This window comes from Patella vulgata, chromosome 8, assembly GCF_932274485.2.
Source record: "Patella vulgata chromosome 8, xgPatVulg1.2, whole genome shotgun sequence".
NCBI lineage: Eukaryota > Metazoa > Mollusca > Gastropoda > Patellidae > Patella > Patella vulgata.
Window position 1 is genome coordinate 8,524,520 of NC_065886.2, and position 13,720 is coordinate 8,538,239.

At 35.4% G+C, this 13,720-nt stretch overlaps 2 protein-coding genes across 9 annotated transcripts in view; both read right to left on the minus strand.

The window, feature by feature from the left end:
* LOC126830954 (fasciclin-2) overlaps window positions 1–6,111 on the minus strand; it is an 80,199-nt gene extending 74,088 nt beyond the window's left edge. For all 8 annotated transcript variants that reach the window (XM_050561507.2, XM_050561508.2, XM_050561506.2 and 5 more), the window contains exon 1: window positions 5,927–6,111. In XM_050561507.2, coding sequence (XP_050417464.1) covers window positions 5,927–5,981 — 55 coding nt within the window. In that variant the 5' untranslated portion in view covers window positions 5,982–6,111. The remainder of the gene's footprint in view (window positions 1–5,926) is intronic.
* LOC126830957 (zinc finger protein 816) overlaps window positions 1–13,720 on the minus strand; it is a 402,542-nt gene that overhangs the window by 111,324 nt on the left and 277,498 nt on the right. The window lies entirely within an intron of this gene.

Consider the following 13,720-nt stretch of genomic DNA (forward strand, 5'->3'; position numbering starts at 1 on the left):
CCACTTAATAATTTTAATTGTATATTTATAATGTAAATGTGGATCTTGTCATATTACAATTTTAAATAACACATCTGGGCCCTTATTCACGAAAACTTAAACTAAGATACAATCGAAATTTTAAGAAATACTGCAATTCGATTGGCTGACCAGTAAAATCAATTTGCATATATCCAATGAAGTTGCAGTATTTCTTAAAATTTTGGTTGTAACTTAGTTTAAGTTTTCGTGAATAAGGGCCCTGATTAACATGATTCTAATCGTAATTACTAACATAAATAATACAGATTCACCTATTTCAATACTATATTTTGACTTGAATCAAAAGCCATTAGGTCCTTTTTAAAATACCAATGTTAGATAGAACCAAAAAATAAATTGTCATCCACAGAAAAGAAGATTATCGATAATATTAATGTTTTATAGGAGGAGTTGGGTAAAGTCGCAAAATTTGAACACTTTTGTCCAAATGAATTACATGTACCTGCGGCGCGATCTCGACCCAAGCACCCCCAGAGTAAGAAAATGTTCAAATATATATTTCTGTTCATAATTCAACATTTAATATATTAACTTTCTATTCAAATCATCCAGTTTCTATGGTTATTCGTTACGATGCAGATGTTGAAATTTTGCCATGGTACCATATCTGATAATAGACTGTGATAACAGATTAACATACCTTCACAGGTATGTAATATTGACCTATAAATAATAAACCTTGACCTATGACCTGTACTACTCCTAAATATCTTACGCTCTACTAGATGTTATTCAGTATTATGTTATCAACTTTATCATAAACTATTTATAAACACGGGAATAACTAGGATAGAAGTGGGATAATTTATAAAAACAAACAATACAGAGTAAACTGGGGCAACAAGTAGGGCTGCAAGGATATACCTGTTCGGTTCACGGTACTTTAAGTTTCGTACCTCAGTTCAGTAAATATGATACAGAATTTTTAAACCGTCGATTTTCTTCCAAAACTCCACTATCATACAGAGTTACAATGTATATCCCCCTGTAGTTCATGTGACAAGGAGGCAAGATTGATCCACAGTATGGAACATTTTGAATTAAAAACGCCAGATAGAAAAACGTGGTTAATAATGTGATGTGTTGCCATTACATACATGTACCATGTACTTGTTTTTATTCTTTAGTATACAATTTGGAAAGAAAAAGTACCATGATATGTATAATTTTGTGGGGTCCATACCGTCATACGTATCGCATCATGAGGTTAGCGTATCTTTGCATCCCTAGTGACACGGGACACATCTGGCAAGAAATTAGACAATTGTTTCAACATAAACAGTAGCAGTACCGGTACACTATCATTATATTCATTTTGATCTCACTTTTACCATAAAATAATTTTTAGTTTCTTATTTCAACAGATTTCTAATAAGAAAGGTGAAAGCCAATTTCACCAAAACATAAGGAGAATTGTTGGGCAATTAAATTTTAAAATAAACTTTTCGCTTTTGTATGTCCCAACAAAGAATTTAAACTTGTTAGAGAAGCGACTGTTACTACATGTACATGGGACAAAAATCACTGGTTTACTATACACAAGCACGACGTTTCGATAAGTATCCTCTTCTCGTTAATATAATAAACCAGTGATTGTAATCCCATATAACTGTGTTAGTTCTGTAATGTTTCCAATCATTACAGGGGATCACGTGGCCAAGACGCTGGCTCGCTAGTCTGGAGGTCGGGTGTTCGATCCCTGCATTGGCCGAGAAAGTGCATACAGATTTTCCGGCGTGGTTCCCCCTTGTCAGTGATGCAGGACGGAGGGGCTGACAAGGACAGCTGTCTAGTCCTTCGGATGAGATGGAAAAACAAAGTCCCTTGTATACATTGGAATGCACGTAAAAGATCCCTTGGCAGTTGGAATTCGATATAAGAGTAGGCCGTAGTGCCGCTGCCCGCGCAAAATTTCCCTCATAGCACACTGTGTGGCGTATGCCCGTCTTCATTAGCCTAGGTTAGGAGCAGAACAGTAGGACGTTAAACCCCATTTCATTTCATTTCATTTCCAATCGTTTAAAGCCACTAAAGGATCATAGACTGTTACTATGAGGTGTGTCATACATGTAGACGACAGGAAGATTGAGTAATAATAATATTGATTAAGATAATAACAATAACTCTGATAAATCATCATCCATCAATCATACTATTGTTATTATTACATCATACAATGACATCATCACTGTCTCAACAACTAAATACTGTGCATCAATGTTTTTTTAATATAAAAAAAAAAACGCACACATTAACCGCTTATGTAAGCTTACGAGTACACTGGTGTCGCAGGTTTCAAAATATTTAATTTTCTCATCTAAATTTGTTATTTAAATTCTTAACATGATTTGTGTTTTTTTGTGGGTTTAAAACCCTGGAAATATAAGCAATGTATTTGAAATGCGGTCTGATAGTTTTACAGTGTTTGAATTTCACACAATTTTTGTTTTATTAACTGCTACATGTACATGTATAACAATCTGATCCAAAAAAAGAATAGATAATATTAAAATCCAAGATCGAAAACAAAAAACAGAGAGAACAAATTAAACTAAAATGGTTTCACCTCACACAACAATCATTTACAATGTATCTACATGTACATTGGACAACGTAAAGTTGTTTTATTTTTAAAATGGAATCATGTAAGCTTAAGACTGAAGAATTTCATTTGAAGGAGTATGAATCCACTGACAACTACGATATTATGTACATTTTTTCTCTAAATGGAATGTCAGTCTAAAATGGATCAATTCCGTTCAGTACCAGAAAAATACAATGTACATGTAAATGCATCTACCATTTAATTTTTGGTTTTGTTTTTTTAAAAATTAAATGCTTATCTACATGTATAATCCATTTTAGTGGAAATTAAGATGTGAAAAATTATGATAATCAGCCGCTGTAATGATGCTTACATGGTGTATACATGTACATGTTGAATTAAATTAAATGTTTAAATAATCAATTTTAGTGAGAATTACAGGTAAGCGGTGGAAAATGATAGTGATCAGAAGCAACTTTAATGAAGCTTATGTGTCAAGTCCAAGCTCCAAATTACAGGTATATGATACATGATGTAACAAGAGTTTCTACATGAGCAGTGTCAATACAGGTACCTGTTGGGTTACGGCTAGCATATGTTATATAGTTTACTGTACATGAGATAAGAACATCTCACTACACCGCAACAAAAAAACATGGTTCTCTTCTCTCATCCAACCCATTTTTTTTGGCAACCATTACCTATCTACAAATTCCATTATTTACCCTAATTACCTGTATGACAGAATTTTGGTAAAAGGCCACAAATTGGTTGGTACATTGTGTATTCCCTTCACATCAGTACATATACAGTACATGTATGTGAACTTACATGATGTCTAGTCTACAGAACAAAAGCAAGGAATCTTATATATTAATACATGTAGCTTACATGAACTGACAGACATGTCATGGGAAGTGTTAAAACTACATGTACGTGTACTTAAAACTATGCCATTGTTAGACCCAATCTGATCACCAGTAAATAATACATGTAGCTCGATCGCCAATATCACTTGACAGGGGTGTGACATCGGGGTGAGTTAATCAGCTCTCGATATACATGTAACCTTTATTTTTTTTTCTGCAAATTATATCAATTTTTTTAAATTATGGAGGAAAAAAAAGTCTATTTATATATGGATGGACTGGATGTGTAAAATGTGCAGATACTGTTCAAATCAAATTGTATTACTACGCCAGATGTAAACAATACACCGGTTATCAATGCTGTATTGCACAGTGTTAAAAGAAAGAAAATTAAATGGGGTTTAACGTTCTACTGTTCTGCTCCGACTGGGCTAATGAAGACGGGCATACACCATCCATCGTGCCATGAGGGAAATTTTGCCCTGACAGCGACGCTACGGCCTACTCTCATATCGAATTCCAACTGCCAAGGGATCTTTTACGTGCATATCATTGTGTACATGAGACCTCCAGTTTTTCACACCATCCAAAAGACTTCTAAAGACCACTGTCCTTGTCAGACCCTCCGCCCTGCACCACTGACAAGGGGAAACCACACCAGAAAATCCTGATGAAGTGTAAAAGAAGGCTTCCGCATGACCACTGTGAAACAATTTGTGAGACTTTGCTCCACTTGATTTCAATATTTTTGGGCTACAATTTGTTTTATTTTATTTTTCTACCTGAGGCAGATGATTTGCTTTCACTTCATATACGTACAATGTATTTGATTTCATATTTTCACACTTCTTATTTCATAACAGTATTTGATTTCATATTTTCACACTTCTTATTTCATAACAGCTGCATCCATCGTTTCATCCATTTCATAGTGTTTTTTTGTATTTTCTGATTTAAATATCAGAGTTCAGTAGATGGGGTGATATTGGTTTATGTTTAGGTTAGTAAAGTGCTTGAAACAAGTCTGTGAGAATTGCTAAAATCAAATTCGGGAGAGCTTTCTCTCAATGACCTTTCTTTATCACTCTCCTAATCTCGTGAGCTTGCATGGTTTTAATTTAATTAGCAAACAACTTTGTCCTAAAAAAGTATGGGATGTAATTCTGCAAGAGTCCTCAATAGAATAGCAATAGCATTATAGTAATGGAGTAATATACAAAATTATCACATGAAATTGACAGCCTTTTCAAGAGTGTGGTCTCATATCTGTGATGTTTTTTTTGTTTGTTTAGTTCTCCTGTCATTTATTCATTTCAAACATTGGATGAAGATGTCAACTGTGCACATCAAATTAATTTGTAGGCCATTTGAATTGCGTGATGGTACATGTATTACATGTATATACATACATGTATATTTTATTAGGATACTGATGACTGACATGGATCTTTACAGAGTGTTCAACCTAGATGAGTCAACTGGGGGATAGACTGGTTTTGGGGCCATGTTTTGTGCATTACCGGCGAATAAAAAAAATATACTGTAGGCCTACATGTATATTACAAGTATTAGGCAAAGATACAGAACTAGGATTTAACCAAATTGATAACCACTGGCTTTGGGGCCCATGTTTTATCCTATCCCTTGACAGTTGGAATTCGTGTAGTGCCACTGTCCGGGCAAAATGTCTCTCATCATAGCACTCTGTGTATGGCATATGCCCGTCTTCATTAGCCCAGTTCGAGGCAGAACAGTTGCTTGAGTAGGACGTTAAAACCCCCATTTCATTTCATTTTTTTATTTCAACAAAATAAACCAATATTCAGTAAAATTCTGTTTATTACTCATAATTTTTGTCTCTAACATGTACATGTTTTCATTAAATCATTCATTAATTTAACTTCGTAAAAACTGTACCAGGCATTACCGTATGCAAAATTTATCAGGAATAATTATGCCCATAATAATTACGTCTACAGTACAATATATAATGCAACACGTTTTTAACCATGTTCCAGGTCTAGTCACTAGTGTCGATGTCACTTTTAGGAAACAAAAGGGGTTTGTTAGTTAGGGGCCTGTCTGTGGGAGTTGGAATGAGTCAGAATTTATAATAATAGGAAATAATAAACGCCGTGTAGCAAGTAACACTAGTGTAATGCTGTATGACTGTGTGTAATGGCGCTGTTCGTTCAGCTTCTGCTCGCTAATAAACATAATGAGACGCTGTGTATTACCCCCACTTACTGTTCACCGTTTATAATGTCATCGCTAACAATTCTACATAATCTAGAGACAGTCCTACATTCAAATTTCATAGACACATTCGCGAAATTGCACGAGCCCTAAAAACATAAAATCGTCTGCATAATGAACGAATGAAATCACGTTGGCTAACAACGATAGGAAATGTTATTCGAACAAATTGAACGATCGACGCACTGACTTCGATGAATAATTTTATACTTACAGACGAATCCCAGTAAAGATACAGCTAGAATTAAATAGTTTAATCTCTCGTCCATGTTGACTAATCCAAAACAGTGTAAAAACACAGCCAGTTACAGTAAATTAGGTTTGTAAAACTTGAAGCATACGACAATTTCTTCTTCTCTTCAGCTTCGCTTTCAACTCGTTCAAATTGATCATTCAGTGAACAGGTGCCCTGTATCACTACGCTGAGAAAAATAGTTCATCATGTCACCGATCATTTTAGTTGAATGCCACGAACAATGATATATTAGGGTTAAATTACTTATTTTGCGACCTCTGAACTTTTAGTTTGATACTTTATGTAATTTTGGTAACCTATTTCTGTTTTTAGATTGGATACGCGCTGGCGGAAGGATTTGGGTAAAAGACACGGTATTATTAAGCTCGAGATGAGCGCGTGAGCATCAGTTCTTTGTATAATCAGAAAAGATGACAATTTGAGATGAATCCTGAAAATGTTGTGCGTCATTTTAATTTTCTCAATATCGGCAATCTGTAGTTAATTTTAGTGTCAGATAATCGGACTATTGGGCAAACATTGAAAAGCTTGCAGTGCGGAAATTGGACTTTTTATTACAGTTTACTGCCCATTTAGAAGTGGAATTAGCCAGAAATATTTTGATGAAATTCTATCGATCTCTGCTCAATAGGAATTCAAGTTGATTTGTTAGTTTGTGAATAAGATATAATTTGTGTTCAATAGATCAGTTTTTATTTACAACTCGACTAGAAACCAAAATTCAATACTTCAAAATTTATTTCACAATTAGTCTTTACGGAAATACCTCTTAATTTCCATTTTAAAAATATTTCACAAGTAACCGGCATTAAAGATTTTTTTCTTTAAAAAAAATTGTTGGGTTTTTTTTAGAAATAAAGTAAATTCATCATTCAAAAAAACAAAAAAAAAACAGCCCGCATTACTGAAATTGCTTGTTATCGATTTCATGATAATGGCGTGTTAGAAGTTTGCGCGGGAAAAGGCACGAGACATAATAATTATTATGTAAGCTTACAAAATTATGAAATTTATCCAGAGCCTTCGCAAAGCAAAAACAAAAAAAAACAAAACCAACTGTTTATTAGATTTACTACTTTTCGAAGGGGGGTGTTTTACGATTTCTTTTATCTGTTTTTCTTAGAATTTCAAATCTTTTTTCTCTATCTCTCGATTGTTATTGACCCGGGTTGTAGCGTAGCTAAATTAAAATCAATAATAAATAATTTGTGAGAATGGGTATTGCCTGGAGGTTGAATGGTTGGCTAGTGTTTATTGAGTCTAATAGTAAAATAATTATTAGCGTGTTTTATCAATTAATGTGCATTATGAATATTTTAGGAGCGGGGACTAATTTAGAAAACTATAGAAGCCATTTTGTCTTTGTGACTGGCCTGGAACTTTTATTGTTTCAACGTTTCTGTTAACCTATGTTTAGTGAATTGTCAGTGATGCAGGACGGAGGGCCTGACAAGGACAGCTGTCTAGTCGTTCAGATGGGTCCCGGGTACACATTGGCGTGCACGTAAAATATCCCTTGGCAGTTGGAATTCGATATAAGAGTAGGCCGTAGTGCCGCTGCCCGGGCGAAATTTTCCTCATAGCACACTGTATGGCCGTCTTCATTAGCCCAGTTTAGGAGCAGAACAGTAGGACGTTAAACCCCATTTCATTTCATTTCATTTCTTACAGTCAGGGGTTCTTGTACGTACACACCAGCGAGTACATGGGTTTTGTGTCCCATCCGAAAGACTAAACCTTTTCCTTGCCAGGTCGTCCGTGCTGCACTTCACAGTGTTAAGTGACGGGTCCAGGTAGGGATTCTATGTGCGAGCCCCAATCCGAAATAACAGTAATAAAATATTCATTTATTATTTTGATATGAAACGTATGAATTTTAGCTTTTTGTTGGTTGGGTGGTGTAAATGTAGCTGATGCAACTGAATGTTTTATTCGGGTTGAGAAATACGCAGCAAATCATCGATGACACTGCGATTATTGAAAATATCCTGCGTCCGCCATTGGATCCAAAGCTTTTAGTGTAGATGTATAAATATTTATAATATAAAACACCCATATATTTTACCGCAGTATATATAATCAGTGTATAACTCTCTAATGTTTTAATATCAACAAATCAAAATATTTTAAAGCAACGCTGTATACTTCTACCGTTCATTACACCTCTTTAAGGGGGGGGGGGCTGAATGGTTTAGACCATAAGGTCTGTCACTGACTTAGCTGATGTGGTTTCCAATCCTAGTTTGTACGTGACAAGAAGATAATTAATGTATAATATAAAATACAGCTTTTACGCAAGACTCCGATTAACACCAGGGGGTGTAATGCGTAAGATTCTTTAAAATGAAATGAAACGAAACGGGGTATAACGTTCTACTTGCTCTATCCCCATGTGCAGGACGAGGGGTCTGGCAAGGAAAGGTGTCTAGTTCTACGGGTGGAGCGACAATCTCAGATCCACCAGTAGAGCCCCTGGCGTTTGGAATTCGATGCAATGACATGAAATAGGGACTTACATCCTACTGTTTTACTCCGACTGGGCTAATGAAGACGGACATACGCCATACAGTGTGCTATGACGGAAATTTATGCCTACTCTTATATCGAATTCCAACTGCCAAGGGATCATTTATGTGCACGGGACCTCGGTTTTTCGTCCCATCCGAACGACTAGACAGCTTTCCTTGTCAGACCCCTTGTCATGCACATTCTCGGCCAACACCGGGAGCGAATTCGATGAAGAATAGACGGAAACGCAGCTCTCCAGACCCCAATAGCACCTTTTTTTTAAACCCTGTTTGTGCAGAAAAGTAAGTCCTTAAACTCATTTTATTTCATTCAGTTAGATATGGATTTATCCTGTAAACCACCCGCGACATTATCCGCAGATGTTTAATTCAATTTATTTGGTTGCACGTGATCTACATAAACTGTTTATTATGCATGGGGTATTATAACAATTATTTTATATTTTAACGGTAAAATATCTGCCTAGATACAATCTATATACATGTATTGTATGCGTAAATAATGAGAACAAAATTATTGATTGAGGAATAAAAAATATAGATAAACGTAATGCACATCATATGATTGTATAAAAATATGAACTTAATTATTTTATAAATGATAAAGAATTGTACACAATTCTCATGATGGCCTGCATATCAAAATCTATACATGTATTATGTGTTTAAATAATGACCAAATCATTGATTTGATGAATAAAAAATATAGATATACATATGATTGTATAAATATACGAACTTAATTATTTTATTATGATAAATAAATTCAAGTTTAAGTTCTTTTGCTACTTTGAGTATAAAACTCATCAGTATATAATTACGATATTTCCATAATCTACAGTATGTACGATATAAGAAAGTAAATAAGTGGAGGGTGAGAAATTAAGCTATAATACAAAAAGGGAATTTCTTAAATATCCACTATAATGTCATCAAAATTAGTGATTTGATATTACTGTTCAAATACAATATATATATATATATATATATATATATATATATATATATATATATATATATATATATATATATATATATAAAAATTAAAAAAAACATAATTGTACACAATGCTCATGATGGTCTACATATTTCACAATAATGAATATACTGGTCTAGATTTCAATTATTGTTGACAGATATGATTTTCCCATAGATTAATTGATTAATTATTTTCTCCTATCTCTTGACTTATCAAATCGTAAATCTAAATCTATTTGATTTGCCACTTGAGTTAATAGGTTTAAATTGGATCAATTATTAACACGGTTCACTGAACGTCATGTCGTCACCACGGTTCATGGACCACATTACACCCACTTGCATAATATGACGTCATGGATGTTTTATATGACACTTATATGACGTGTTAATAAAGTTAAGTAGAGGTCTTCCAGTACTTTCACTTTCATTAAGAAATCGTCCAGACATACCATGATCCCGTTCTTGTGTTAAACACCCAGATATTAAGTTATAATCGCAGACTTGACGAAACAATGCCTTACTTGTCTTGACAGGGAGTGAGACGGGAAAGAGCTTAACGTGTGTGTCGGCAAGTGAAATGAAAAGAAATGAGGTTTAACTTCCTACTTTTCGGCACCGACTGGGATAATGAAGACGGGCATACACCATGCATGCAGTGTGCCAAGAGGGGAATTTAGTCAGGAAAGCAGTGCCACGCCCTACTTTAATACCGGATTCCAACTGCCAAGGGTTCTTTTACGTGCACGCATTTGTGGCCTGGAGCCACGGTGGCCCACTAATCAGGCGTTCCGGGTTCGAACCCGGTGTTGCCCGAGAAAGTTCCTGGGGATTTTCCGTCGTGGTTTCCTGTAGTACATGAGGGAGGGCCAAGATAATGGTCTACAACCACAAACCACAAACCGGGCGTCGACCATCTTGTTTCTTTACAACTGAACGTGACACATCTGTTAAAAGCGTGGATTCAGCGAATCGACACAAACAAACGAACTTTAAATGTAACAAATTGTTTCACAGCAGCAATATTACGTGCTTCATATATATATATTATATTGGTTCAGAAACAGGATATACCCACAGAACATTCCTAAAACATAAATTGTCTTTTTTAAATAAACAGTTATTTCTTCATTCACAAAAGAGTCCTAACCTAACCGATACGGTAATATAAGAGAATAGAGTTACCTTTGCCAGGAAAGTGCCGTTTCGTCAGCTATTAAAGAATTAACATTTCTAATATACATTCGGCCACTGTGACGTCATTGGCGGGTTTGTAGGGGTTTTTTTTTTGGGGGGGGGGGGGTAAGAGTGTTTTCGATAAGTTGTTTTTACGAGAGGTCTATATTTCCGACTTTTAGTGAAGATGGCTCAATTAATTTTAATCAGATTAGTGTGAATTTGCCGCAAAGTGTATATAGTAACCACTGGCTGTTAGTACATAAAATTTTTCATGGCCATTTTATGTGCCCTTTTTAAGTGAGTTTGATTTGAGTGGCTTTAATCTAAAGTAGGTCAGTTCTAGAATTTTCTGTATAATTAGGACAGTTTAATGTCACATTGAATATGATATTATTCAAAATTAATTAGATACAATTGATAATTCCTCTTTATAAATGTTAAAACCTGATAATCAGGTCCGGATTAGGCGGTGGTCGGGGGGTCGGCTGTCTGAGCTGCAGCCAGGACCACCAACTTAGATCTAAACTTTTCTTTAATAAAAAAAGCGGATAATCTCCGAATTTTATGATTTTATTTATTTTGTTGAAAATATGTTTTTGCCACATAAATCTATCTTTCTACAATACTGATATTACAAGTTATATTATATTATTACATTTGTGTGAGGGACACAGACAATGACCAGAATATTTCCACTTGTCACTGTTGATTTAAGGACGCCAGTGACATTTTCAGTCTGGGATTCCATTAAACAAACATTATGCAAGAGCCAAATCTGCCTATTGCAGGTCTTTCTTTATTCCTGAAATGTTATCTAAATTATTAATTAGACATTTATTAACTGATCCAGACCATAATCAACTCTCGATGCCATCGATAGCCCGCGATATTTACTGGATTTGAATATAGTTTGTGATGGATGATTTAACGTCAAAATGGATAATCAAGACTTTGTTTTTTATCGTACCGACTTTAGTAATGATGATCGAGGCTAGACCTAAAATTCAATCGCTAATATCTCGGTTCAGAGTGGAGCAATTTGACTAAAATTTTCAACATATTATCTATTTTTTAACTATTACAGAGAGAACCGTCAGCTCTGTATCTAATCTCCCATAATGCCCTATTAAAACGTAATCCGACTCTGATGATAATGATAACGACAATAAACCATAAATAACGCACACAATACATATTTATACATCTGTCATAATGATATATAAATTATTGATTCTCGTGCAGTCAACAAAATTAATACCGTTAGTCGAATACCACAAATAGATCGTTTTGAATTATATTTTCAGGGACCGATAAAGGATATAAATACAGAACAAACGTCCCGGTAAACTGAGTTTACCTAGAAGAGCTCTTCTACAATAAACCAGGTTATATTGAAACTATGAGCCATGGTGACTCGGTGAGTAAGGCGTGAGGGAAGGAAATAGGTTTTACCGTTCACTCGACACAAACTAGGTCATTTCGTGACTAACATTGTTTAATTCTATTTCGATAATTTGCTTGTGCGTAGGGATCTTTAGAAGTGGGGGGACACCGGGGAACTGCGAAAAACCCACGAGGTTAGAAATGCGACCCCCCCCCCCCAAATGTCACGTACAAGTTTGAGCTTGAATCCCCGCCACTTGACTCAGTGAGAGACCATATGATTCACCCCACCCACCCAGGGTGCAAACACGGTGTTTATCGGGGAAAATTCCCTGGCTTTGGTGCAGGACAGACAGCCGTTACAAGGAACAATTCGTCTAGTCGTTTGGATGTTTAGAAAAACAGAGGTCCCGTGTACACGTTGGTGTGCACGTAAAAAATCCCTTGACAGACTGAATTAGTCTTGTCAGATAGAAGGCACGAAAACTGGAATATCCTAGAACATGGCGAATGTCCATCTTGATGCCCAAACGTATGACACCGAAGGTTATATCGTCGACAAGTTTTCTTAAAGTTGCAATTTCATATTTTTAAGTTATATTTTTAAAATTTATTAAAATAAAGCTTTAAAATAGACGGTATCTATAAACAGTCCTACCTTGTTAAAGAATAATCCTATTTATCCTATAATTCACTATTGCCAGTTGAGTAATTGGCAAAAATATCATTTTCATCTTCAAATTCCAACGTTTGAAGATAACTACTCCATGGTGGAGAATAAAAAACAAGGGACGTAATTGGGAGGTAATTGTGTTATTATTTCCGATGTAAATGAGTTTTAAGTGTGAGAATGACACCTATGATCGTATAATAGTGAGTTGACAACCTATTGAGCAAAAGACATAGAAATAATTATGTTTTGACTTTCTTAAAAAATATGAAATTGTAACTTTAAATTAGTATATTTAACACAAAGTGAAGTACCCCAGAGTAAATCCACAAAACCACGACCGCAGGACATTGGTGACCGGCGGCTAAATTTATTTGTTAAGGCCAGCTCAATTTTCGTCAAGGTCGCTAAGATGTAAATAAGGGTAGGGCACGTGATTGTTGGCGAGATGGTAGGCTAGAGTTAGAGTAAGCATTAGGGCTTGGTCCATGGTTAGGGGTAGGGTTCGAAAAATTGAGCTGGCCTTGTCATTTAGCACTAACCGTGACCGACCAGCTAGAGCTCAAAGCACGATACACTAGACCACGCAAACTCCTTATCATGAGACATTAAAGCCCATTTTATCTTATATTATAAATCAACATGCATGTATAAGCTGTACGGTAATTACTATCTTAATTAACCTAAAGCAGCTGATTTAACAAACAAACATACGGGTGTTGACTATTCAACTGATGCTGCGTGTACAATAGTCGACTCCACCCTCGTTTAAATCACGGAAATATGTAAACCAATATATTATCATAAAACACAGGGAAGTATCAACACTATACATCTGTTCATTTAAATATTATATTTCTATAGCATCTCTGTCTCTCTACTACAGGTCAGGTCATTATCTTATACTTGTAGCATCTTTTAAACACTGCATGCGCCAGTTGTTGCACTCTCACGCGTTTCTTCGTAGAGTTTGCACCTGCGATCGGGTTTAAATTCCGCTTCTATTACACATGA